The sequence below is a fragment of the Amborella trichopoda genome, chromosome 10 (assembly GCF_054954075.1).
Source record: "Amborella trichopoda isolate Santa Cruz 75 chromosome 10, AtrichopodaSantaCruz75HAP2 v2.0, whole genome shotgun sequence".
Lineage (NCBI taxonomy): Eukaryota > Viridiplantae > Streptophyta > Magnoliopsida > Amborellales > Amborellaceae > Amborella > Amborella trichopoda.
Window position 1 is genome coordinate 40,427,393 of NC_142345.1, and position 27,959 is coordinate 40,455,351.

At 38.6% G+C, this 27,959-nt stretch overlaps 3 protein-coding genes and 4 non-coding genes across 15 annotated transcripts; 2 read left to right on the plus strand and 5 right to left on the minus strand.

The window, feature by feature from the left end:
- The first annotated feature begins 87 nt into the window (after positions 1-87).
- Positions 88-9,905, plus strand: LOC18433989 (uncharacterized). Of its 9 annotated transcripts, none has more exons than XM_011624951.3 (8): positions 88-283; positions 498-628; positions 2,408-2,568; positions 2,894-3,169; positions 3,953-4,183; positions 4,351-4,491; positions 4,571-4,771; positions 4,930-5,401. In XM_011624951.3, the coding sequence occupies exons 2-8, from the start codon at positions 514-516 to the stop codon at positions 5,227-5,229; spliced, it is 1,425 nt and encodes a 474-aa protein (XP_011623253.3). In that variant the 5' UTR covers positions 88-283; positions 498-513; the 3' UTR covers positions 5,230-5,401. The 9 variants fall into 9 exon arrangements, 7 of the variants coding, with proteins under 7 accessions (XP_011623253.3, XP_088705049.1, XP_088705046.1 ...); XM_088848919.1 differs by adding an exon at positions 8,822-9,905 and having other exon boundaries at positions 281-628; positions 4,930-5,244; XR_016042123.1 differs by lacking the exon at positions 498-628 and having other exon boundaries at positions 200-283; positions 4,355-4,491.
- On the plus strand, positions 5,584-27,895 carry LOC105420639 (pentatricopeptide repeat-containing protein At3g02330, mitochondrial). Its single transcript, XM_011625021.3, has 2 exons — positions 5,584-7,597; positions 25,260-27,895. Exons 1-2 carry the CDS (start codon positions 5,717-5,719, stop codon positions 27,822-27,824), a joined length of 4,446 nt encoding a protein of 1,481 aa, XP_011623323.3. The 5' UTR covers positions 5,584-5,716; the 3' UTR covers positions 27,825-27,895.
- On the minus strand, positions 7,669-21,622 carry LOC18433987 (transducin family protein / WD-40 repeat family protein). Its single transcript, XM_088848901.1, has 12 exons — positions 21,117-21,622; positions 19,657-20,768; positions 19,158-19,334; positions 18,908-19,024; positions 11,110-11,214; positions 10,529-10,663; positions 10,334-10,389; positions 10,138-10,243; positions 9,432-9,548; positions 9,219-9,345; positions 9,001-9,131; positions 7,669-8,609 (listed from the first exon to the last, which is right to left on the minus strand). The coding sequence occupies exons 1-12, from the start codon at positions 21,409-21,411 to the stop codon at positions 8,085-8,087; spliced, it is 3,003 nt and encodes a 1,000-aa protein (XP_088705027.1). The 5' UTR covers positions 21,412-21,622; the 3' UTR covers positions 7,669-8,084.
- On the minus strand, positions 11,793-11,871 carry LOC148780230 (small nucleolar RNA R160). Its single transcript, XR_016043488.1, has one exon. It is a non-coding gene; the product is annotated as a small nucleolar RNA R160 (small nucleolar RNA).
- On the minus strand, positions 12,512-12,586 carry LOC148780231 (small nucleolar RNA R160). The gene has a single exon (XR_016043486.1). It is a non-coding gene; the product is annotated as a small nucleolar RNA R160 (small nucleolar RNA).
- On the minus strand, positions 13,133-13,209 carry LOC148780232 (small nucleolar RNA R160). The gene has a single exon (XR_016043487.1). It is a non-coding gene; the product is annotated as a small nucleolar RNA R160 (small nucleolar RNA).
- On the minus strand, positions 13,375-13,450 carry LOC148780233 (small nucleolar RNA R160). Its single transcript, XR_016043484.1, has one exon. It is a non-coding gene; the product is annotated as a small nucleolar RNA R160 (small nucleolar RNA).
- Positions 27,896-27,959: the final 64 nt, after the last annotated feature.

The following is a 27,959-nucleotide window of genomic DNA, read 5'->3' on the forward strand; positions in this document are numbered from 1 at the left end:
TCGGATCCACCTATACCTTATCTAATCCAAATTATTATTTGGATCTAGATTTTAGATCCGGATCCAAATTTCATGTCGTTTTTAGATTTATACCCACGATCCGATCCATACCGGCTAAATTCTCAGTCCCAGCTTCTTTGCGGTACTTACCATCATGCAATGCCACATGTAAGCTAAAGTCAGGGGCTGCTGACTTGGCACCTTACAAAACACACATATTGAGAGAGAGAGAGAGAGAGAGGAAATGTCATGGTGCAGAGGCATGCGAATCTTCAACCACAAGGTCTTTCTTGGCTTTTTCCAGTTCTTTTCTCCTTCAAAGTTTTTCTGCTTCGTCTTCCTCACCTTCTTCTTCTACTTTCATTTCTTGAAATACCCATTTGAGCAAGAATTTCGTTCATTTATTGCAATTCTTTTTCTTTGAATTGACACACTCTAAACACTCAATTCCCCACTTAATTTTAAGCTTTATGAACAATCCAAGTATTGCGTTACAGTGTAAATCTGAAAACAATGGCAATTGTAGCACAATCTCCCATTCTCTCAGCTAATCACTTACACGTACTCGCCCCCAAAAATGAGAGGAAGCATTTGGGCTCATTCAGTGGTCTCCACTGTGCATCTCGGGGTACTTTCTTTCCGCAATTTGGAATGGGTAGTTACTACTTGTTTTTTAATGTTTCTTTTCTCTATAGTTTTTGCCCTCCTTTTCTCTCACTACATTCCTTTAAAAAAAAAAAATTTGCCTCAAATTCAGTTGGGTTTTTACTCTCATGGGCAGCCATTTATTAGCTTTGTCACTTCATATTTACTCTCTCTCTCTCCATTTTTTTGCCAATTTGATATGGGTTTTCTGTTCCCCAGCTCTGTTCATTCTGTCTTGATTCTTGAATATAGTACCTGGCCCATCTTAAAGTCCCTCATCCTTATAGGTGAAGAGATTTTGTTTATCTTTGTAATGCTATTATACTTGTTTCTCTCTCATCATCTCTCTCTCTCTCTCTCTCTCTCTCTCTCTCTCTCTCTCCGATTTATGATTCAGAAAATTTGTTGAACTCCCTTGTCCTGAATGGTTATGCTTATGACCGGTGAATGTTTTGTCTTCATGTTTGATTCTTTTCTCTCATTACTAATGCAAAGAATGTATTCATTTCATGTTGTCATCTCCCGTAGTGACAGTACACATAGTACTACACTTGCAGCTCCAGTCCTTTTAATAAACGTTTTATAATCATTATTCATCATTATATCTCTTTTTTTTTTTTTCCAGACACCCACTGACAAAAATTTCTGCCACTGATGGTACTTAAATCTGATAAAATTAGAAATGAGGTTCACACCATAAAATGTAGAATTAAGGTTCACCTCTACAAATCTATTGAAAAAAGTTGGTGTAAGACTCCCTGGAGGAAAAGATGGTAATGATAGTGAAGGCGGTGCACACACGAATGGTCGGCTAAGGAAGGCGTGGGTGAAAATACATATAAAGGGCATATGCACGTATGTAGGCAGGCTCACAAGGGAGAAAATGGAGGGGGTATGCGGACATGAACGGGTCGATTAGAGAAGACGTATGTGAAGATACACGTAAAAGGTGTATGCGCATATGTGGGGGTGTCTTTAAGGTCATGCTTCTTGAACTTGGGCAAAGCAGTTTAACGTCATGCGGCAATGACATACATTATAGTTTAGGGTCATACAGCTAGATTAGGGTCATACAGCTAGACCATGGTTATGCAATTTAAAATCATGCAACTAGGACCATGCAGTTTAAGGTTGTGCAATAGTTTATGGACTATTGAAACTCTGTTGTTCATAATTTGATGGCGTGCCCGGAGAACCAAACTTAAATGTTTGTTGCACAGAACTGCAATCAGAACATGGTAATTTTCAAAAGTTTCAGGCTTTGAAGCACCCAACTTGGTTATATGCCTTGTTTATATGAGTGAATGTGTGCTTGTATGCACTTAAACTTTGTTTTCACAAATCAATTGTATTATAAGGACAAATCCTTTAGCTGAAAAGCCTGTTAGCCTTTCAGGTTTCATTTATCCATTTCGGCTCAAGGTAAATTAACAGATAAAGCATCACTAATGTTGTGTAATTCCTTTGTGTTTCTAAATCAACCTAGAACAATCTCAAACAAGTATGTGTGTGTGTTATAGTGAGAGAGAGAGAGAGATTCACTTTTTTGGCAATAGAAAGCTTTTTATCCTTTTGAAAGAAGTTCCTTGTGAATTGTTAAGAACTTGGGGCTTTGCCCAACAGAAATAAATCCTTTGCTGTATAGAGCTCACTGACTTCAGCATATGAGTATCTATATGTGGCCATAGCTTAATGTTCCTTTGCATTGTAGTGGGGGTGTGCACTTTTCTTTAACATGCTGACCGCAACATTGACTCTACAGATGAGAATCTTTGCTTGCTTCTCAGATATACTCTTAGTTCAAAGGGAAGTTTTGGCTGGCGATTTTTCGGAAAGATATGTGCTGGCTATTCTGGGGATTTTTTCGAATTGGATAATGGCAAGGGACACTATAATGAATCTAATCAATCAGCACCCAACCAGGTTACTCCCATTAATTTCTTTGCATAAGTAATTCCATCTATTAGAAGAATTATTGTTTGGGAGTTCTCTAGAATCCCATGGACTAAGGAAAGGCAAGGCCAAAGCAAATTGGATCACACCATCCATCGATGATATGGATGGTGAATTTTTTTTTAATGGGGCCCACCATTGGTCTCTAATTCTGGTGAGTCACTCTCTCCTTGACCATCCATATCTCAATGAACAGTGATGTCCCCATGGATCATGCCTTTTTGATAGTCCATCGGATTATAATATACTCTCTTCCAATTAAAGGACTCAGATAAAATTTCAGCATTATTAACAGGATACGATTCAAAGGCAATATGTTTCAAATGGGGATGAGATGGAGCTAAATGTGAGAATCAGGTCCAAGAAACTCCTTGAAAGAAAACATAACAGGGAAAAGAAGAGAAGGAAAACCAATGGCCATGTCCAAGTACTTGAGGAACCTCAAAGCCATAAGAGAATTGTTGATAATAGGAGTCCCTCTAAGCAAAAGGTTTTTCGTTACTTCAGAGATTCAGCACAAGTCAGACCCATGTCTTCTATTGAAGAGGCTAAACTCTCATTAGCAGTCAAGGTGAGGGAAAAAGGTTCAAATGACAAACAATGGGGTTAATGGCAGTGATTTATCTATTCATTTAACAATAATCAAAATGCAAATTAGTCCAGCTTGAATAAAACGTTGTTTATGGACATTTGTATCTCATTCTCTACTTGTTCTTTCCCTCGTGTGACTTTGCCTACATAGAATCTGTTTGGCTGCTTGAAAATACATAAACCCTTTGGATCCAATTATGATGAGCATGCTATTATGGGTCATGCTGTGATTACATATCGGAAAGGTACTCTATACCATGGTCAATTGATGCGAGCATTGGTAATGAGATGATGGTTATTAAGTGGGGTCCCATGATAATTTACATTTTCTAAAACAACCTGATCTTAAGAAAAATCATTTAGAGCCTGTCCTCAAAATTCAACAACTTTTCCTTGTGGCCTGTATGATTCTGTTTTGCGACTGTAATTTGTAGTTGATGACCAGAGTTTAGTATAAATTGTGCTCTATAATTTGTGTCTTTGAGAGGTTGTTTTCCAAAGTCCCCCACTTGAACTTGATTCTGAACTTAAGTCTGTTTGTTCCTTTAGATATTTGATATGAATACTTTGGGGTTGCTACTTCATCTGAATACTTTTGGATCTCAATTGTATCATGCAGAAAATTCCAAATATACAATTACATATCAAAGCGATTTGTTTTCTCAGTTGGTTCGTCTGTTTAATGACTGGTGGCACTTGAATGATTTTATTTGTTCTTATGAATGCAATGGATAGTATTATATTGATTTTATTTCTGATTCAGGTTACTCTGATGTTAGAGAAAACAAAGAAAACTCTGCAGGAAGAGTTTGGGCGTGACCCAACAATGAATGAATTAACAAGGGCTACTGGAATTGATGAGAAAGAATTAAAGTCCCGCTTAATAGAAGGATCGCGTAGTAGAGAGAGATTGTTAAGTAACAACATCGGTCTCGTAATTTCCATTGCTTTCGAGTATAGGGGCAGAGGAATGGCCCTTGAAGATCTCATTCAGGTAAAATTTGTATACCAGAGCCTGTGAATGAGGTTATCCTCTACTTCATTATTTGGATTCGGGGCCTTACTTAGCAGTTGTTTTTACAAATTCTCTTCTTTTTTTTATTCTTTTAAAACACATTTCCCTCTCTTTCCTACAATTCAATGCTAAGTTTCCTATTTCAGGCAGGCATCATCTCCTTAATGCGAGGTGTTGAGAAATTTGATCATACAAAAGGTTGTAAGTTCTCAACATATGCATATTGGTGGATCAAACATGGCATAACAAAGGCGATAATAAGGCATTCAAGGCTCATCCGCTTGCCTGTATGTCATCTTTCACCCATCATATTCACATACTTCTGGTTGCTGAATAATGATGGATTACATTATTTTTCTTCGATAGCATCACATCCACGGTCTTCTTTCTCGAGTGCAAAGAGCAAGGAAATTGATACGTCAAGATCCCAAAATGAACCAAAATCCAGAAGAAGCAACCTGGTTGGCAGGATTAACACCAGCGAAAAAGTCGCTGCTCATGCTTGCTGCAAGAGAGCCTATTTCTTTGGACCGCCCCATTCAAAAGGGCTCTTATCTAAATCATGGGGTCAGCATCTTTAAATTTTTTTTAAAAAAAATGCATTTTTAATCAAATTCTTCACTTGTTCACAGTTACTTGTTTCTTTCTGATGACGAAAGAAAACCTTGTGTTTACATTAATACAAATTGTTCAACAAGGTAATCACTGTTTTAGATCTTTTACAGGATTCGGTTGTAGATGACCGTAACGATTCAGAAGCCAAGATTATCATGAAGAAACATCTTCGACAGGAGCTGGAGAAGCTCTTGGAAATTGTTAGTGATAACGAGAGAGATATCTTGATTTACAGGTATGGGTTAGAGAGAGGTAGGGGGATGACATTGGCTGAGATTGGAGAGATTTTCAAAGTAACAAAACAGAGGATTGGACAGATTGAAAATGGGGCACTCAGTAAACTTAAACAGCCCGAGATCTGTGAACGCTTGAAACATTATTTTTACTCAGATGCTGACAGTTTCTTGTAATGCAATCCCTTAATGGTATATTGTCAATATCACTTTCTTATGTTGCTAGCTTATTCCTTGGTTTTATTAATTTACTTGAGAAATTGCAGGGCACAATAATCATTTTTGTAAACGAAAAGGAGCTGTTCAGATTAGACATTTTAAGGAAAAAAAAAATGCTAGGTTTCTTGAATCTTGTTTCCCTTTTGCCTTGTTTTGTTTGAGGGAGAGATGAAAATTTTTAAGTTCATTTTGATTTATTGTGAATAAGGCACAATTAGGCTACTAATACCAAGAATCCTCTCAAATACCGACATCTTTGGTCCAAATGACAAAACCATGTTGTCTATGGCATATGTGTGTACATGAGAGAGAGAGAGGTTGCGCTTATGGCCATATTGATCTTCTTCCTCATTAATCAATACCTATGTTAGAGAGGGAAGAGAAGGGAAGAGAGAAACTTTTGGCCGTCATCACGATCTTCTTCCTCATTTGAACCAACACTCTCATGTCTTCTTCAACACTCCCAAACCCTCCCTCTCTCCAACCCAAAATCTCAACTCACCAAAGCAAAACTCTCTTCCTCCTCCAACTCTGCAAAAGCACAAATGAAGCTACCCAAGTCCATGCCCAATTATTCAAATCAGGCCAGATTCTCCAGACATTTCACGCAAGTAAAATGGCTGAATTTTACGCAATTTCAAACCCCGGCAACATTGCATATGCTGAGAAAATTATCAACCATATCAGAGAACCCAACACATTCATCTTGAACACCGTAATAAGAGGACACCTAGAGAGAGAAAACCCAGAGAAAGCCATGGACTTGTACCATAAAATGCTACCCTATGGTCCCAAACCAGATAACTACACCTTCACCTTCTTGCTCAAAGCCTGCACCCAACTATCAATAGCTTACTTTGGAGAACAACTCCATTCAAACATTGTGAAATTTGGTCTCTGCTCTGATCCTTTCATCAGAAGTAAGCTAATTCATTTATATGCAAATAGTGGGCGAGTTTTGGATGCTCGTAAGGTGTTTGACGGTACCCATCACTCGGAATTGGATATAGTATCATGGAACAGCTTGTTAGAAGGTTATGCTATTTGTGGAGAGGGGGAATTGGCACAAAGGTTATTTGATGAAATGCCCAACAGAGATGTAGTCTCTTGGAACACCATGATTGCACTTCACGTGGAAAAATGTGAGTTCAAGGAGGCGCTAAGGCTGTTCAGGCTTATGTTGGACGATAGAGAAAGACCAAGTAGCATCACACTGGTGAGCATTTTGTCGGCTGTCTCTCACCTGGGGGCCATCGACCAAGGACGATGGGTCCATGCATACATTGAAAAACATGGATATAAGCTCGATTCGAGTCTTGGTTCCTCGCTTATTAACATGTATTCAAAGTGTGGGAATGTGGATTTGGCTAATGCAGTTTTCGAGGGGATGACCCAAAAGGGGGTCGACACATGGAATTCTATGATATCCGGGCTAGCAATGAATGGACATGGCCCAAAGGCTCTTAGACTTTTTGAAAACATGGGGACCTCAGGAGTAAAGCCCAATGCCATAAGCTTTGCCTGTGTTTTAAATGCATGTAGCCATGGAGGTTTAGTGGAAGAGGGGTGCAAGTACTTTGCAATGATGAGCCAAGAATATGGAATCGAGCCAAAACGAGCCCATTATGGGTGCATGGTAGATCTCTTTGGTCGAGCTGGCATGCTAGAGAAAGCCAATGAGACTATTAGATCCATGCCCACAGAACCTGATGCACCCATGTTGAAAGCCTTAATTGCTGCATCTAGAATCCATGGTGATCTTGTGTTAGGAGAAAATGCTGGGCTGCAACTCATTGAATTGGCTCCTTATGATAGTGCAGGCTATGTGTTGCTATCAAACATATATGCAATGGGAAACAATTGGAACCGGGTGCATTGGGTGAGGAAGAAGATGAGAGGTAAAGGGATAAAGAAAACGCCAGGTTGTAGCTCAATTGAGATAGATGGGGTGGTCCACGAGTTTGTAGTGGGCGATACCAAACACCTGAAGAAGAGAGAGATTTACAAAATGCTAGACGAGATGAGTAAGAGATTGAGATCAGAGGGGTATAAGCCTGATACCAAAGAGGTTTTGCTTGACATAGAAGAGGAAGAAGCTAAAGAGGCTTCTCTTGGCCATCACAGTGAGAAGCTGGCAATAGCTTTTGGGTTCATTAGCACAAGGCCAGGCACTACCATTAGGATTGTGAAGAACCTAAGAGTGTGCGCTGATTGTCACACAGCTTTGAAGCATCTGTCAAAGCTATATGGTCGAGATATAACTGTGAGGGACTTAAATCGATTCCATCATTTCATAGCTGGTTCATGCTCTTGTCTGGACTATTGGTGATTTTTAGCATGGGTTGTACATTTGCATATCAAATATTCTTTCTTAGCAAAATTGCAAGACTAGCTCACTTTGGAAATTTTAAAGATCTTAACCACACCTTGTAACAAACAATCAGGTGATACCAATTACGAAAAACAAATGGTAACATATTTACACAGAATTCTATAACAACCGGGAATCGAATTTCCAGTGATGAAACTATGGATAACAGCACTGCTCAACTTCATGGAAATATTTCCAACCAAATACCATAATCCACCTCATAAATGAGAGATTTTGATGCAGGAACTACAATGCTGGTACCATCCACAATCAGAGAAAACAAAATGAGGTCCTTTCTTTTGAGGCAATTTGGATAATTAACCATGATCGCATATCATACCCCCATCAAGCGTCAACAGCATCACCTATTTTCAGCTCAATGAGGCCTCTTTGATTCTAACAATAATCAAATACCAATAAAATGGGATTTGCCTTCATTTTTCTATCTTGCTTTTTTGGCAACAGATAATTGATCAAGAGACACAGTCCTCTCTTTCCTTTTTTGGCCTTCTTTACCCATATCCTCAACCTTCATCTGCTTGATAGAATCAAACAACGAAGACTTGTCTTGCTCACTGGGTGCTTTGGCAAACGGATTAGAGGGCTTGGGAACCTTTGCTTGATCATCACCAAGATTTAAATCTTTGACCTTTGCATTCTCACTACTTTCCATGCTCTTGAATTTGATATTGGGATCCTTTACACTTAAATTCCTACGACTGACCATGCTACTGAATTTCATTTTGGAACCATTTTCATCTGACCTCCCACTAGCTTCCATTGTTTTAAATTCGGTTGCAGTCTTCTTTTCTGGTTTCTCCTTCAGTGAAAATACCGGGGAAGGTAATGATATTACAGGCTGTGGAGGTAGAGTCCTTGCAATACTTGGTACACATTTTCTACTAGGTTCAATGCTACCATGCACAGTCACATGGTCTTCTGCCAGGGCCTCACTAAGCATTTTTTCCTGTGGCATGGATGCATATGAATCAACAAACAAAACACTGCACAGACAAGGTCCATGACTCACTAGATATAAAATTTGGCTTTCGGGCATATTTTTGCACATCTCCAGTTATTTTTAATGGAATTGGTCTCTCTCTCTCTCTCTCTCTCTCTCTCTCTCTCTCTCTCTCTCTCTCCATGAGCAAGTTATAATTTATAAAGTTTGGTTTTCAGGCAGCGACAGCAGCAAATATCTCTTTCTCTCTCTCTCTCTCTCTCTGAGTAGGTTGTCTACTCTCTTCCTCTCTCATAGGTCTGACATAAATCGGCAGACCCATTTCTGCCTATTCCTAAGCCAAATCAAATGCTACTCCCAGCACAACTCTGCTCAAGGACAAATGAACGGTACTTACCTCCGCCATGCCATGAAATCGCTCAGCTAGTATTGGAAGCTTCATGGCAGTAGCAAGCTTTATTGCACCCTTCAAAGATTTCTCCAGTGATAGCAGCCCAGCCAGTTCTGCAGCTCTCACTAGCTTATCACCTGAAATAAGCTTCACATCAGTTACATGCTCATCTAAACTTGAGAGAGAGAGAGTAGAATTTTGCAAAATCTTCCAAAACATATCACCTTTGCAACAGCTGGCTATAAGCCTTAATATACAACGGTCAAGAGCAGCTTCCATATTGAAAACTTCATCATCAAGTGACGTGGTGTCTTGACCTGTAGCTGCTGTTTCTTCAAGAATTCTCTGAGCCTGAGAAGTTCAAATAACAGAGAAGATTCAGCTAAGAGAAGAACTAATGCTACAATAATACAAGGAAAGGAAAGCTCGACTGCCACCTGTAAAAGATTGAAGCCACGCATCATAAACTCATTTTCAAGATCTTCGGCACCAAGATCAGATGATGCCAAAGGAAACGACACATTGAAGAGTGTAAGGACAGGCTTGGGTGTCACCTGAACAATCATGACAAATATGATGTGAACAGAATAATGCAGGTCATATTCATCAAATACATGGGCATGCAGTTGTAACTATATATCTGGGCTACAAGAATTTCCCCAAAAGCAATTTTGTGACTTCTGTAGTTCGGTTGCAGTGTGTATATACGCATATGCATCGATACATGTATGTATATTACATAAGGTTGTAACCTTACATGTAGAAGTAAGGTTGCAATAATTTAAATTGTCCATTCTTATTGGATGGGGTAGATTTGGCACGTCTTTTAGGACGATATCAAAAGTGACATGTCTTTTAAGAGTGTAAAATCTACATTTTCTAAATGAAATTCATGATGTAGATTACTGCAATCTAGCCTTATATAAACTTTTTTCCTACATACATATATGCAATTTTTGTTTGGATAACATTAGTGGGATACATAGGTGGGGATATGGGTAGCTAGAATATCCAGCTCATGCACGGGGGTGGAAACAGAAAAAACATGTGCACATGTTGTCCCCCCTGCCCCAACCACCCTGCTGGGAGAGAGAGAGAGAGAGAGAGGAGGGGTTTGATCCAAACTATGCTAAAGGATGTTACCTGTGGATATGTTTCAGGTGATTTACAGACAACACAGAACACCTTCGTTGCGTTTAATCCAACAACCCAATAGTAATCCTTCTCAGACTTCCGCTCTTTAGCAGCACTAAATAAAGATGGTGCAAATTTATCTTAGCTATCAGGAACAGGATGACAATCAACCACAAACAATATGCAAACTCTCTAAATGAAATACCTGAAGAGTGGAATCCAACTGCCTCCATGATGTTTTGTAAAGACTTTAAGAACCCCCTGCATGATGTACTCACAGCATGTCATATTTTCTGTTTCTCCAACTTATCAATGTATACCTATGTCTGTGTGTGGGTGTGTGTAATTCCCCAAAGTAACTGACAATATTTACAAGGAAGAGTATTGAGAAATGGTGGACCTTGGAATCGTACGAACTTAGGAAGCCTTCTTCACTAAACCCAAGCCAGGTGAGATGTGAACCAGGAGTTAGTGGAAGCCGACCTTCAAAAACCTTCGTGCTATTAGCTACATTGAATACTTGAACTTCTAACATCTGCAGAACAAAGAGAAACAGTTTCACCCATCAATGCGCACAATTCTGGGGAGTTAAAAAGTGCCTATTAGTAATGTCCAAACTCCAAACCCAAGCTGACTACATTTGAACTTCTAATCATTGAACCAATAAGCAAAGCTGCTTAAATCCCACCATTACCAACAACCGTCAGAAACTGTAGAAGGATAGATAATTTATTTAAATTATACGTGCCATTGGGGTCATCATCGTCCAATGAATGGACAGAGATGGAGAGAGAGATCCACCAAAACAGGATATGTCCCCAATGGTGGATCCTATCCCTCAAGCAATCATTTATCATTAAATGGTTATGACCCCTCGGGACTATGGTTTTACCACTCCATTAGTGACTATGGTTTTACTATATAGTCCGCTGGATTGTAGCATAATTCCCAAATTTGACACCACCAGAATAATCTATGTACCTGATCTCCAGAAGGAAGGCTTTGGGAGGCATGTGTGACAATCGCAAGCTCATCCTTGAGGCCTGCAGCCGTCACTACAGGACCATCCAGAGAGAGAATGCATTTCTACAAGGAAACAGGAATGATAACAAAAACGCCGATTAAGTTGACAGTCAAAAGGATTAGATATAGTCTAAACACTAGAATATGTCAAATATCCAATTCTTTTAAGAACTGTTCTTTTTCAGTTTTTGTTTGTTCTATTTTACCTGATTTTGTAAGCAATAGAATTAAACCCAGAACTTTACTGTTAAGAAAAGAGGAAATAAGGCAAAAAAAAAATAACTATATTACACAAGGGTCAAAGATCAAGAAGAACAAGAAAATAATAATAATGTTCCAGAACTAAGAATATTCTACCAAAAAACAGTATCACATGGCATCTCAGGTGAATTTGCCTCCGTATGGCTTCATATATAACTAAGTATTCCCAAACACAAATATCCATAGAAAGATAGGCACTAATACATTCTCCCCTGAATTATCTCTAAAGGAACCTTTTAGTTGCTTTACAAATGAGAATATGAACTTGGTAACAAAAGAAACCTTACACCTCCTTTAAGAGGAAAAAGAACAAAAAAAATCTATGTAAATGTACAACAAATGACTTTAGACTAAGAAATCAAAAGTATCAACTACAGCACAGCAATAAGGGTACTTTGCTGACCACTGCATCAGTTATCAAAATCACAGATTCAGAACATTAACCTCCAACATTTTGCTCCACACTTTATTCCTTTCATAAGTCCAAGGAAAAATGTAAAATATGAAATGTTAAAACATAAGCAAAGCCTAGCAAGATATCAAAATAGTGTATAATGATCCTCAGATGCACTTAGACATTTTATAAGTGTACAGCTTAGAGAGAGAGAGAGCGAGAAATCTGTTCCTGCATGCATACACAGTAGAACATTTCAAGAATTAAAAATGTGGACTTAGGCCAGGACTGAGTAGCATCCAAATCCAATGACTTGATGATATTCGGCTGGATCTTATCCAAAGATATTGTAAAATACTGGCCTGCCAGGGTCCCAAAATAATTCAAACAAAACCCAATCATGTACAGAGCTGAGCCATCTCCACTGAGTCTGTATTTTCCAAAATTCCCAATCAACCAAATGAATTCACTTTTAATCACCTTCTCATCCCCATGATGACAGGGTCGTTCAAAGTTAAAGATGTAGGAGTATCAGATGAAATGAAATCAGATGAAAATCAATCGTATGAAAAACTAACACAACTAATTGATGACCATGTGTGTGAGCCTCTGTGTATGCATAGCGAGAGCGAGAGCGAGAGAGAGAGAGAGAGAGAGAAGAAGAGAGAGAGAGAGAGAGAGAGAGAGAGAGACTGTCCTAACTGAAGCAATCAGAGAACTTTGAAGACCTGTATATGGTTTCTACATCACATACTCAGAAACATAACTCATCATTTTGCTTCAGTCATCATGCTGAAAAATAAGCTAACATAAAATATAATTGAAGACAGAAGAGTGTCATCTCAAAGCAATGTAGAAAAACAAATAAAATAAAGTCCCTCCCTTCCTCCCCCCAAGAGAGATACAGTTGAAATTTCTGACAAGTGTCATAAAACTGCCAATCAAGAATAGGAATCGCCAATCCAGAACCAATTTGGTAGGGGAACAAACTGGTTTCTTTACGAAACTAGGAACCAATCCAACTCAGCCGGAATCGCAAGGTTCTATTGGAGACCCGGGCAAATCTGTCAGTAGAATTGGCGATCCACATCATAGAACAGGGCAATTCGCACATAATCTGATTTTCTAAATATTCTTGTGTTGTTAGATACATTTTTTACCCAGAGAATCAACCGATTAAGATTGGAATTGCCAATCCTAATCTAATTTTCTAAATGTTTTTTTCTTAAATACATTTTTGACCCAGAGAACCAGCCAATCCAGATTAGAATTGCCAATCCAGATCCAACACCAGATTTGGGGCTTCTAAACACCGGTGCTAACTGAAGCAATCAGAGAACTTTGAAGTACCTATATATGAAATTTGCATCATAAATTCAGAACTTTTGACTCATCATTTTCCTTCAGTCATATCATGCTGAAAAATAAGCATGTTATAGCATTGTCCAAATACATAGGGAACTAGGGGTGTTAAATAAAAATTATATGGGTACACAGAAAGTTCAAATTCTACATCAAAAACCCACGTGGACGCATGTATGTAGAGTGAAAGTTAATGTTCTGACCGAAGCAATCAGAGAACTTTGAAGACCTATGTACGATTTCAACATCATAAATTCAGAAGCTTTAACTCATCATTTTGCTTCAGTTACATAAGTGTGTTAATAAAAGTTACATGGAACAACAAAAAGTTCAAATTTTACATCAAAAGCGGAAGTTCAGATTACGCATGTGTGTGTATGCACATAATGCCTTAATGGAAGCAGCAGAAACAATGTTCTAACTGAAGCAATCAGAGAACTTTGAAGACAAGCATATGGTTTCTACATCGAAAATTCAGAAATTTTACTCAATGGTTTATCTTCAAATGCCTCAAGTTGACAAATAACATGGCTATTATAGGAAGTATCAGCAGAAACTGATGTGCAAAAGGGGTGCACCACAACTTGTAAAGAAAAACAGATCACTACATGCATCACTGTATTTTATGAAATGCATACTTTTATAGATAAAATTAGCAAAAGACTGAGTTTAGCATCTCTCTCTATACTGTGCAAGTCACCAACTGCAGGAGTGAGTTTATTTTGCAGAAGTTTTTTTTTGGGTAAAAGTTTATTTTGCAGAAGTTAAGAACATAAAATATGACTCTGCACTCAGCATAACCACCCCCGCACCCCCCCCCCCCCCAAAAAAAAAAAAAGAAGTGGTGAACTGACTGCTCTGTCTTGACGGAAAACATTGCTTAGGGTAAGATGAAATTGAAGGTTTCCATAGTATGTCAAATTCCCAGGATACTCGTGCAGTGAACTTTCACAGAAGGGTAAAACATTAAAATATCAATTCATTATAATATTAAAAGTACTAGCAGTTTCATCAAAAATTAGGCATATAAAATGGGCAAAATTGAAAAGAATCTAGAAATAAAAGCCTAATACAATATATTTTCAGACTTCCAACAGTGTACAGATCAATAAAAACCATATTTCAATTTTCAGAGAAAAATGTGCAATTTTGAGAGAAACACAAATATGTAATTGAGAAATTGGCTGGGGTTGTGATGGTAACACCCCACACCCTAGTCACCACGTTTTGGTTTCCATTCCCAGCACTAACACTACCCCAATAACACTTTCAAAAAGTTAACTCCTAATCTACTTGAAAAAATGGGTAGGGGCCTGTTTTCCCCACTAAATTATCCAAAAAATAAAACACAAATATGTAATTACATTTTTTTTTTCAAAATAACCCTAATTGTTGGACAAAGTTTACCACATAGACTTTTAAAAATTTAATGCCAAATAGAGACACTAATGCCATTTACCCAGCACCATAGAATGGACAAATCAATTATCCTATCTGTTAGGTTTTAAACAATCCAATGACAAATACATAAGCAAATTCCACAACCTATATGAAAGCCTAACATGTCAATAATTTTGGCAATACTAACAGCATCCAGAGGTGAAGCAACCTCATCCACCCATATGTTTTGCCAATATTGCCCATAATTAAATGTAGCACCACCATACCAATTTCTCGATGTTTTCCTTGCAACCAAACTTAAGATAGCAAGGGGCTACTTGGTGCCTTATTTGCCAGAGTTGTATAGAAATAAACATGTTATTGAAGACATATGACTTACTCATGTACCATAGTTTGTCACAAAATGAACTTCCAATGCATAGTTTTAAAAATCAGACTTAGCTTGGGACTTGGTCCAGTTCCCAGCCACATCAACCCATCGAAGCCTATGTCAGCTTGACAAGTCCTATGGAATGAAAATAAAATATTTCAGAGCATATCATATCAGTTCAGCTGAACTTCAGTGGGATACGGTACGACTCAGGTAAGATGAGACTTGCGAGAAAACACTAACTCAGCTACTGCTCCTACTAAATCATGATGTGCCTAAGTGGAGTGATCACAAGTGAGTTAAGAACCTTAAGCATTGTTTACATCTACACAAGCCCACCACGGACATAAAATGTACAAACCCTGAGATTGGTTTTGAACTTCTACTCTGCACGCTTCATCTTATATAAACATCAAACTTAAAACAAACTATGTGGAACAAAGGTGTAATACATAAATACCATGCACATCAGCAATTGAAGCATGCGATCTATCACAGAAAGTAATATTCGGGCACATTTCGACATGTCCGAAATGGACTCATCTGAGACATCAGACGGATCAGGTATGTCTTCATGTCTAATACAAAATGTCTGTTATACATGGGCCAATTGATGCATCCAATATCAAAACATGTGCCAATAACTCTGAAAACATGTTTTGCAACAGTGAACAGTGGAGACACAAGTCTATGATTGAGACTTGTCATTTTTTGTTAATTTTATTATTAAAAGTCAAATTAAGTGTATAACTGTATATATTGTTTTTGGGTAGTCATCTATAATATAGATAAATATATGTAGACAGCATTGTCGAAACATGTCCATGTTCTACACACCGCTTCATGCCACTTCACGAGAGCTGTGTCAGACACAGGATGTCTGTGTCCTTGTATCATAGAAGTGACATTCTATTCTTGGAAGATTATAGTATGCAATTGGATATCGTTAGGACCTATGCCACAGAAGGAGCTTATGTAATCAATAGATTGGCTGTTTTCTATTAATTGAGAGGTTTAAAATCCCAAAGCACTTATAGGAGAATCTAGTAGTCTCGTCTAGACATGTCCAGGAAACATTTCCCACGCCTGCACCTATATATAATGTGCTAGAGTCTCAAGATACCTTGTGAGAGAAGTTTACGACTTAGCATGATGTTGACAAAATATACACAGACCACTATTGGCAAGGTCTTAAATAAGTTCCACCACCATGATATATATTATATGTGCGTGTGTGTGTGTGTATATATATATATATATGTGTGTGTGTGTGTGTGTGTGTATATAATATGTGCGTGTATATATATATATATATATATATATATATATATATATATATATATATATATATACGTGTGTGTGTATGTATATATATATATATAAGGCCTCAACCTTAAGCAATCAAAACAAGGTGAATTTCCATATTACGTTGGAATATGTATTTTCAATGTCGGAAACACCTATGATCGCCTGAAAATCGATTTTCACCACTAATTACAAAATTTAAGATCATTTGGCAGCCATCATCCTCGGGGATCTTCAAAGTATCCTCATTCTTTAATTCCCTCACCTCCAACCAAACCACTGCCAATCCCAGTCCGTCACTGTTATCAAAAGCTTAATTCAGGTTTTCTGCTTGATTGCACTCCATGAGAGAGTGTTGACGGTTGATCTTCTTCAAATAAGAGGACTGCAATGACCTAACAGATTCGAGGCTAAGGAATCAAATGCATACTTATTTATCCATTGTGAGTTCTCTAGAGCCCTATGGTCCTATATTTTGGACTTTTTCCAGTGGATTTGGGTCACTCCAATCTACATTCAGCACATGTTAAAGGCTTTCCTCTATACCCCCTGGCCAAAGGCAGGCAGAGAACTATGGAAAGCATTTGTCTCAGCCACTATGTGGGTTTGTGGATCGAAAGGAACTGCAGAATTTTCAGAGAGAGATCTTTGGTCGTGGCTTTGGCTGACAAAGTTAGGAACTTAGTGGCATTTTGGGCCACAAATCATATATTGTTCAAGAATTGCCCCTACACTGATTTCTATAGGAACTGGGACAACTTACTTCAGGTAGCCAGCGCTAAGATCTCGAGAGCATCTCTCTGGATACCACCAGAGCCAGGCTCCATCAAGCTGAATTTTGACAGGTGCTCCCTTGGCAACCCGGGACCCTCTGGAGTAAGGGGTCTCTTTCGTTCCACTGATGGACAGATCTTGCAAGCTTATTCCTGCCCCATAGGCTTCACAGATTCAACTCAAGCTGAAGCAAGTGCCCTACTAGAAGGCCTTTGTAGATTTCAAACCACCTGGGGTCCCACCATGGTGATGGAAGGAGACTCCAAAAACATCATCTTGTGGGCATCAGGACTCTCCTTTTGACCGTGGCGTCAAGATGACACATTTGATGAGATATCCCACTTGACTTGGGATATCTCAATCGCTGGGCGCCATAGTTTTCGAGAAGCTGACTCCAACACTGACCAGCTTGGGAGCTAATTCTAACACCCCAACGGGGTCTTAGATTTTTGCAAAGCTATCTTCCACCTATTTCGAGTAATTTCATTTGTTCCATTTTTGTAACCCTGTGGGGTTGTATAGGATGCCCTCTAAGAGGGCCCCCATTTTGCATACATTTTATTGCTCAGTAATACAATTATAGCCAACATTTCTCAAAAATTATAAAACTTAAGCTCCGAGATGGTACAAATCAAGCAAATCTATAAATGGTTAAAAATCTATAAAATGGACAGTCTAGATATCTCTATTTCCAATAGTTTTTTGGGTAAATCAGTGAAGGAGATGCCCTCTACCCGTTTTTCATTAATAAAAGATAGAAAAAAACACATTGTACTATCTTACAACCCTACAATAAGGTAATTGTGCCACATCATGAAGGAAGGTTAAAAAAATCTGAAAGCCTAGAGCACCAAATAGTGGCCTCTACAAAAACTGTAGCCTTTTTGGCAATAACATTGACCACCATATTAGCTTCACGATAAACATGAAAAATGGATCATGAATGATTCTCAAGTCTAGACTTGCAATTAGCAGCAATGGTATTAAGAGCTCATGGAGCTTTACACCTACCTTGTATGACCTGAACAAATAAGGAAGAATCACTCTCAATTTGCAGTGGGAGGCATTCCATTAAGTGGCTAAATCAACACCCTCTTGTAAACCTCGAAATTCTGCATAATTATTGGTTAAAATCATTTTTTTATCATATCATACATTTGAGGCCAATATTATCAATTGGAGAGATTTTCAACATCAGAACAACCATTTTCAAGGGACTATTGTGGTGCACCTTACTTCTATAGCATGTGTTTAGCACCTTATATAAACTTTTCTCAACACACACACACAGAGTATTGGTGAAGTCTTAAATGACTTACACCACCACGACGGCTACCACCACCAACAACACCATAGCCTAATTATACGAGACTTTCCAACCATCAACCAACTTCCAGTTCCCTACTTTAGCACCAATCAAGTTATTCTTTCAAAAAGCTTCAATGAAGTTATTGTCATCCAAGAGCGTTAAAACTATTCACTTTCCATTTCGTAGCCTTCTTTCCTGCTCAATATATGATACTATCAACACTTCCACCTCCTAAACTATCACACGTTTTGATCAAACAGACAGGTGAACATTTAAGGAGTACACAACATCTGTTATTTGATGGCAATAAATGCACTCTCCAGGTATCATTCGTGGATACCTGGCAGTAAATGCACTCTCCAGGTATCATTCGTGGATACCAAGAATGAAACAAACATAAAGAACAAAGAAATAAAATAACCTTCAAATTCAAATATTTTGTGCCCCAATAAAAATACAGCAGGTCATGAACTTACCGCATCTCAGGTACAATGCTCCCGAATAAAAATAAGATTCATTTTCCAAAAATTGCAGCAATGCAAACAATTATAAATATGTTAATGTTAGTATTATAGTATACCTGCAAGCCGCCCTCACTGAATATGCGAAGATAATTAAGGTTGGTCACAGCTGCGACCCAACCTGAACCAAGTGCAACAGCCTTCACTTCTTCATCACCCTCAAACCGCATAGACCACTGTGTTCACAAAATAAGCATAAAATCAATTTAGTAGAAGTCCCACTGAAACATTTTTTGTCATTAGCAAAGCAAGCAACTTTGTATTGCACAAAAGGATCTGACATCCTCTCCAAAGTTAAGGACTACAGACCTCGCTGTTATTTGCCCAGCTAGCGAATGGCCGATACATGAGCGTGCTTATATTTTTCCCAATCTTGCGACCATTAGCAAAAACACTCCCATTCTCATTAAGTGAAGCCATGGTAAAACCAAAATAGTCAGTCAATGAAGGTATCCTAGAACTCCTCCCTGTATCATGGAAATCAACCTGCAAAATATGAATATCACTGTTGTACTCGTATTATTTATCAGAGACTTGATGTTATTTATCCAAAAAGGATAAATGTGGAATGCAAAGAAAAGAGGAAAAATAGTATACCACAGTTCCTCAAGTATTTACAAATTTGAGAACAAATGAAAGCAACGCTCAAACTGCTCAGAATAATACTTTAGACAGTCATAACTAACTTTCTATTGAGTAAAATGGTTGCTATATATATGACAAAAATTCAGACTTTGATGGACAACTTTTTTATAAATAATTAAAAATTGTCAAACTTAGAAAACAACAAAACTATTGGAAAACTTACCTCGATATGAGAGAACCCATCATTCTTAAGACTGGTGATGCTTCCAAGCATATTATAGCAGAGAAAACAACGTGTCCCAGCCTGTATTGGAGTGGAGCCAGACTGAAAAGCCTCTTGCATCGAGGATTTTGATCGCTCTGGTTTATTTACACTCACAAATTCCCCACCATCCACTGAACTTTCCCGATGCTTAATAAGGGTCTTCTTCCTAGTCTTGCGCAGAGAAATTAAACCCACCTCACCATCACTTTCTTCATCTGAATCACTCCCAACCAAACCCTCTCTACGCAAACGACTCAAACCATTGGGAACCAATTCACCATTGCTATCTTCTCCAATTTGGTCAGAACAACCAGAATTGGCTTGTTCTAGCCTCTCCTCATCATTCAACAAAAACCCATCTGAAATTCTCACTCTAAATTTTGGAGCACCATCAGAAGGGGACTTCATGTGCGAAGGAATAACAGAGTCCCAGATCCCATAACGACCCATGACATCGATAACTGCCAAAGCATTTCCTTCTGGCTTCCAACTCAACCCACAAACTTGGTATTCAAATTTTTGTCTATCAATGTCCTGTTTGTTTTCCACTTCCCATAACAAGACCTGAGAATCTAAACCAGAGGTTGCCATGTATTTCCCGTTTGGGGACCACGAAATGAAACACACAGGTTTAAGGTGGCCACCTTTAAGCGAAAAGAGCTTCTCAGATGTGTCCCGATCATACATTACCACATCATTTTTCACACCAGGAACAGCAAGCATTTCACCATCAGGGCTCCAGCTAATAACATTCAAAGAACCCATGTCTGGAATTGAAGTCGGGGATATTTTTGGGAGGTTATGTATAGATTTGCCTGTAGAGAGGTCCCAATAAATTACAGTTCCAAATTCATCTATAGAAGCTAAATATTCATCCTTTGGGTCAAAAGACACGCTGGTTATGGAGCCTTTGTGACCCTTGAGAACCCTTGATATTGAACTGTCTATAGTGGCTATCAATTTGATGCCTTCATCATCTCCTGCAGCTGCTAAGAGGCTGCCTGATTTGTTGAAAGCAATGCAGCGAATCGGGAGGGTAAACCGAGTTACATTGCTTTGAAACTCGCCAGCTGAATACAAAATAGCAAATTGTAGGAAATGGATATCAGTCAAACTGCAAAATAAATATATAGGTTGTAACCCAACAGTCACATTATTTATTGAAATGACATCATCTGGTGAAAAAATGCAATGTAGTTTGATTTAACTCTCTCTCTCTCTCTCTCTCTCTCTCTCTCTCTCTCTCTCTCTCTCTCTCTCTCTCTCTCTCTCTCTCTCTCTCTCTCTCTCTCTCTCTCTCTCTCTCTCTCTCTCTCTCTCTCTCTCTCTCTCTCTCTCTCTCTCTCTCTCTCTCTCTCTCTCTCTCTCTCTCTCTCTCGGAGAAGTAAACCAATCAACATGGTAATCAAAGAGCATACCGGGATAACCATAGAACTTCACGGAATGATCAATGGATCCAGAAGCAAGGCAATCAAAATTAGGGCTAAGAGCAATCCCTGTAACTCTCCCTTTATGCTGCCTAAGAATCATATGAGGCTTCGAAGAAGAAGAACCATGGTACAATTTCACAAGAGAATCTGAACCAGCAGTGATTATACGATCCAATTTTGAATCCCATATAATCGAGCATGGAAAGAAATCATTACCAGAAGAAGAAGACGAATTGGTGATGGGTTTGTGGGCTTCTATCAATTCAATGGATCTTCCTTTCATTGTTTCTTCTCGGCTCAGAGATTCTGATTTCTCTACCTGCCTCCCTCCCGCTCTCTCAGTCTCTCTCTTCTCTCTCTCTCTCACTCTCTCTCTCTCTCTCTCTCAACTTCTGTTTGCTTTCTAGGGTTACTAAGCATCCACTATCGTGCGTTCATGGCGCCTACATAGTACTGATCTCTCTCTGTCTGTACAGTATCTAGGGTTTTACTGCACATCCATCTATTTAGGGTTTTATTATAGCACCAAATGGAGGGATGGTTTTGGAACTATAGGAAAAGATTTGGCGCGAGGGATCGTTCATTTGGCGGGAGACAGTTTTTCACCCGCTTCACCCTCTTAAAATTTTCAGAACGAATATGTTTTGACTCGGATGCAGCTGTATCAAAATTAAGTAAGGCGTCACCTCGAAACTGATTGAAAAAAAAAATTATAGTTCTAGTGTTGAGAAATCTTCAATTCAATTATTTCAGCCTAGATCGTTATAGTCGTAAAAACAGAGAAATAGGATATCAAGTTTTTAAAATATCGTATATTATAACAAAATATCTAAATTTTCCGTTTCGCAATGAAAATAGGTGTTTAGGAATTTGCAAGATTTGTAGTATTTTTTAGTTTCAAATTTCATAACTAGTGGTGAAAATTGATTTTAGAGCTTTCGTGGAGATTTCCAAAACTCGAAGTGCTTTTTTTAGTGAAGATTTGACAGGGGCTTGACTTTATTTTCATAAAACTTCGGCCATGTAGAAATTGCATACTTTTTAAAAAACGACATTTATTCCTTCGAATTTCAAAAATACCTTTCTTGAAATAGTGTTGGAAAATAACGGTATTTGATATGGCGATTTGCAAAGGACACCGTAGTTGATACCGTGGTAGGAAACAATCACGGTATCGGATACCATTACTTATGCGAAAGACGGTCTTAAATAATGTGAGCTATGAAAGCACGCGACTGAGTTCATGGTATCTCATGAATTTCATTATGTTCCACGAAATGAAATTTTATGGATTTCATTATGTTCCACGAAATGAAATTTTATGGATTGTTGTGCTTACATTTTGGTTTGTCGGTTTAAGTCGGTCCACACACGTTCTGAAATTGAGCTATTCTGGGTTCAATCCTAGGTTTGTGTCCAGCCTAGCCCAAGTTTGAACCGTCCTCACGCCCAAATCCGAGACTAGGCCCCCTTGATCCAAGCCAAGACTTATGCCCCATATGACCCAGATCCTAGTCCGGGTCCACAAATTGAGTTCTTCTAAGTCCAACCTTAGATTTGTGCCCAACGTAACCCAGGTTCGAATCGAGTTCACGACCAGGTCTGAACCTAGGCCCTCTTCTCTAGTCGAAGTCAGCGCTTACGCCCTGTTAATCCCGAGCTCTTTATTTAGGTCCACACGCAGGTTTGAGCTCAAGTCTGTCATGAGCAAGGCTCACCATGCTTAGGCCTCGGTTTAACCCGTGTTTAGTATAGGTCCAGCAAAATTCGTTTCTAAGCCCAGCTAAATGATAGGATGGAAAATAACATAATTTAAAACAACGATTTGCGAAAGACACGGTAGCTGATAGCATGGTAGGAAACAATCACAGTATCAGATATCGTCACTTATGCGAAGGATGGTATTAAATAATGTGATTTATGAAAAAGCACGCCACTGAGTTCACGGTGTACCATGAATTTTTTTTCAATTTGTTCCTAGACATGACATTTTGCGAATTGTTGTGCTTACATTTTGGTTCGTCAGTTTGAGTCTAGGTTTGGGTCCACCACGGTTTGAAATTGAGTCCTTATGAGTCCAATCCTAGGTTTGCACCCATCGTAGCCTAGGTTCGAACCATCTTCATGCCCAGGTCAAGGCCTAGGCCCTCTTGGTCCAAGCCAAGACTCACACCCAACATGACCTAGATCCCAATTCGGATCGACGCCCAATTTGAAAAAATTGAGTCCTTCTAGGTCCAAATATGGCCTTGTGCCCGACCTAGCTCAGGTTCGAATCGGGTTCACAACCAGGTCTGAACTTAGGCCCTCTTCTCTAGTCTAAGTCAGGGCTCATGCGCAGTTAATCCTGAGCTCTCGATTTAGGTCCACACCCGGGTTTGAACTCTAATTTGAATATTTAAGTAAGGAAAAAGTTTATATAAAGTTGCAACTTTAAATGTAGAATTACATATGCACCTCAAAAATCGATCGAAAAAGGTTATTTTAATGTTGAAAAAGCCTCTAATTGATCATTTCGAAATCGAGATGTATGAAAAAAAAAAAATTTTGAGTCCCAAAAATAGTGGATCTTGCCTTACATTATCTAGACCATCAATTTTCAGGATTTTAATATGTTTATAAATCCACTTGATTTTAACCATTTTTAGAATTTAAAATTTTATAATTAGATATAAAAATAGATGTTGAGATAATCCTAATAGTTTTTTTCACCAAAATTACATGTTATAAAAAAATTTGGAGGTACACCTTAATTGGATTATTTAAAGTTGCAACCTTATAGAAACCACACCTTTTAAGTAATATTTTCTCTATTATAAATTTTATCACCAACCAAAAGGTATTCCAGAATTTAATAGTTTGAGTAAAACTAGCATCCTATTGTATTGTCATTTATACTCTCCCCATTTTCTGGCTTTTTTTTTTTCAAAATGCCAAAAATTTGGGACTTTCAAAATTCTCAACAAAAAGTATTAACAAATAGGTTTAGAAAATGTGATCGCCAATATCCACATTGTGGATAAGACTTTAGAAAGAGAAAAAAACTAGAGATGGGGAGAAAAGACGAGTCATGCAGGGTGTTTGGCTTTAGATTTTGAAAATCCAATCTTGAAGGTAAAAACTCATTTCGAAATTACAATTTTCAAACTTATCTTATTAATACTTTTAGTTGTGCTTTAGAAAGTCCTAACCAATGACATTTTGGATAGAAATAGTAGTATTTAAAAAAGAAAAATATTTATATAAGGTTGCAATCTTAAAATATAGAATTAAAAATGCACCTAAAAAATACATCATAAAAAGTTGTTTGGATGTTGGAAAACCATCTAATTGATCAAGATGTATGAATATGAAAAGAAAAAAAGATTTCGAATCCGCAAAATAATGCATCTTACAACACATTATCTAGACCATCTATTTTCAAGATTTTCATGTGTTTATAGATCATTTTCAAAGTTTAAAATTTTATAATTAGAGTGAGCATAAATCACAACATACTCGAGATAGATTTTTTATTCCTAAAATCACAACATATTCAAGATAGATTTTCTATTCCTAAAAGAAAATATATTAATATAACGGCACTTTTTTTTATGAGTTGTAGTCACCTCTTAAAAATCTATTTTTGAAATGGATTTTTTGACCTAATTTTTAAGGACATGTAATCTCTAATACGAAGATTAAGAATATGAAAAATAACAGTTCTATTAAAAAAACATTTGGACCATTAGTTTCAATTATATTTATGTGGACTACCTATTTGCATCTATCTTTAGGATGGATGTTTTATACCTCGGGGATGCAGTCCCCGCCGTATGAAACAATTTTCCTTAATATAAACCTCCCGTTACATATGATATTACGAGTAAAGCTACCCTAACCGTTCACCACCTCTATTTGGATCAGACCCAAGAATAGTGCAAAGGCCCTTGGAAGATTCCCCCATAAATGATCACAATGCCCTTCCGCATATTTTCCAAAAGGAAAACCCACTACCCTCCGTCCCCCTAAAAATGACCATGATACCCTTCCATGAACCACTACCCCATAACCTCAAAGGTATCATGATAATACCATTAACAAATCCCCAACCAGGACGAACCCAACCCCCAATTCACCAATAAATGACAAAAATACCCTTCCAAAGAACTCCATCCACAAATGACCAAAATACCCTTCCAAAGATCCTCCATTCCAACCCCATTAAGAAAAACCTACTCCCATATCCTACAAGAATGTGCCATCCGACGGTCGGAAGCTGGCCGAGAGGCCCATGCCCACATGATCACATCAGGCTTCAAACCTTCTATCTTTGTCTTCAACTGCCTCATCAACATGTACCTGAAATCCTCAAACACCCACGATGCTCTCAATGTGTTCAAACAAATGCCACATAAAGATCTAGTCTCTTACAATTCCATGATCTATCAATACTCTTTCACTAATTCTATGCCCTCTGCTCTCTCTCTCTTCAATTCCATGCCCATCAAAGATGCAATCTCGTGGAACTCATTAATGGCAGGCTATTCACAAAATGGTGATCACTTCAAGCCTCTCTTTCTCTTTAAACAGATGCTAGAAACGGATGTTGGACCCGATCACACATCTTTTGCCATAGTATTGAAGGCCTGTGCAACTCTGGAGGGATTTGAGCAGGGAATTCAGGTTCATGGCTGTGCCATACAAATGGGTTTCAACAGGGATGTGGTTACTGGTAGTGCATTGATAGGTATGTATGCGAAGTGTGGAAAATTGGTTTTTGCAAGGAGGCTTTTCGAGGAATTGCCAGAAAGGAATTGGGTGTCTTGGAGTGCTATGATTGCAGGTTATGTTCTCAACGAGCAAGGGCTTAATGGGCTGGAATTGTTCTTAGAGATGCAAAGGGAAGAAATTGGGGTTAGCCAATCCGTTTATGCTAGTGTTTTCCGATCGATTGCAGGTTTATTGATGCTAAATTTAGGCTTCCAGTTTCATGGTCATGCCATAAAAACCGGATTCTTTCAAGATACTATTGTGGGTACTTCTATTTTGGATATGTATGCCAAGTGCGAGAGGTTGGACATTGCTAAACTAGTGTTCGAATTGCTACCCCAAAAGAATTTGCAGTCATGGAATGCTTTGATTGTGGGCTTTGCACGAAGCAAACAAGGATTTGAGGCTCTAAAATTCTTTAGATTATTGAAGAGAGATGGGTTCAAGGCTGATGCGATCACTTTATCTGGTGTTCTTAGTGCTTGTGCAACTTTAGAGGCCCTTTCTCAGGGTTCACAGATTCATACTCTCTCTCTAAAAACTAGTTATGGATCCGATATATGCGTTTCCAATGCACTCTTGGACATGTACGCAAAATGCAAGAGCTTAGAAGAGGCCTGCAAGGTCTTTGGCGAAATGGTTTACAGGGATTCTGTCTCATGGAATGCTATAATCACAGGTTACGAACAGAATGGAGATGATATGGAGACTCTCTCACACTACAACCTGATGCTTTCTTATGCCATGAAGCCTGATGAATTCACTTATGGAAGTGTTCTTAAGGCCTGCTCTGGGCTTCAAACACTGAAACTGGGAATGGAAATTCACACCAGGGTGATCAAATCTGGTTTAGAGCTAGACCCATTTGTGGGGAGTGCTCTAGTCGATATGTACTGTAAATGTGGGTCTTTAGAAGATGCTGAGAACCTTCATGGAAGAATAGAGAAGCAAATTGTGTCATGGAACGCTATGATTTCAGGCTTTTCTCAGCAAAAACAGAGTGAGGAGTCTCAGAAACTCTTCTCAGAAATGCTGGACCTTGGTTTAAAACCTGATAACTTTACTTATGCTACAGTACTTGATACATGTGCAAATCTTGCCACAGTGGGGTTAGGCAAACAAATCCATGCTCAGATCATCAAAGAAGACCTGCACAAGGATGTGTACATAGGAAGCACACTTATAGACATGTATTGTAAGTGTGGGGATATGGATGACTCATTGAAAATGTTTGAGAAGATGGAAAAGAGAGATTTCATATCATGGAATGCCGTGATCACAGGCTATGCTCATCATGGTAGAGGGAAAGAGGCCTTGGAGATATTTGAAAGAATGAAGAGGGAAAATGTGAAACCAAACCACGCTACATTTGTATCGGTGCTCAGGGCTTGTGGCTATGTTGGCCTCACTGAAGGAGGCCTGGGTTACTTTGATTCGATGGTTCGAGACCATGGGTTGAGCCCACAACTAGAGCATTATGCTTGCTTGGTAGATATAGTTGGTCGATCAGGGAAAATTGAGGCGGCTGAGAGGCTCATTGATACCATGCCTTTTGAACCAGACATAGTGATATGGCGCACATTGCTTAGTGTTTGTTTGATCTATAAAAACATTAGGGTAGCTGAAAGGGCAGCTACTTGTATCCTAGAGCTAGACCCAAAAGACTCAGGAGCATATGTGCTGATGTCTAACATATATGCAGCAGATGGGAGGTGGCAGGAGGTCTCGAGAATGAGGAAGCTGATGAGAGAGAGTGGTTTGAAGAAAGAACCAGGTTGTAGCTGGATTGAGGTGAGAGATGAGGTCCATGCATTTATTGTGGGGGATAAATCTCACCCGAGATGTGATGAGATTTATGACGTATTAGATGAGCTCATTAGAGAGATGAAGCTTGATGGTTATGTGCCTGATTCTGATCTTGATGTGGACTCCATTGATGGTTGAGGTGTCCCTAAGGGGTATCTTAAATGGGGCTGTGACACCATACAGAAATTAATGAATTGGAATTTTCAGCATGTGGATTTCTTGAAGTTTATCCTAATTATCAGCAGGTTTGTATCCTTTCATTCTTTTCTTGAT

Coding starts and splice junctions, on each gene's coding strand:
- LOC18433987 (XM_088848901.1), bottom strand. CDS start 21,411: ATGAAAGGAAGATCCATTGAATTGATAGAAGCCCACAAACCCATCACC. Junction 11,215..18,907: donor TCAGTGAGGGCGGCTTGCAG/GTATACTATAAT, acceptor GTTTCCTTGTAG/AAATGCATTCTCTCTCTGGA. Junction 10,244..10,333: donor AGTTGGATTCCACTCTTCAG/GTATTTCATTTA, acceptor ATCTTTATTTAG/TGCTGCTAAAGAGCGGAAGT.
- LOC18433989 (XM_011624951.3), top strand. CDS start 514: ATGGCAATTGTAGCACAATCTCCCATTCTCTCAGCTAATCACTTACAC. Junction 2,569..2,893: donor ATCAATCAGCACCCAACCAG/GTTACTCCCATT, acceptor CATTATTAACAG/GATACGATTCAAAGGCAATA. Junction 4,492..4,570: donor CAAGGCTCATCCGCTTGCCT/GTATGTCATCTT, acceptor TTTCTTCGATAG/CATCACATCCACGGTCTTCT.
- LOC105420639 (XM_011625021.3), top strand. CDS start 5,717: ATGTCTTCTTCAACACTCCCAAACCCTCCCTCTCTCCAACCCAAAATC. Junction 7,598..25,259: donor GCTCTTGTCTGGACTATTGG/TGATTTTTAGCA, acceptor AATAAATGACAA/AAATACCCTTCCAAAGAACT.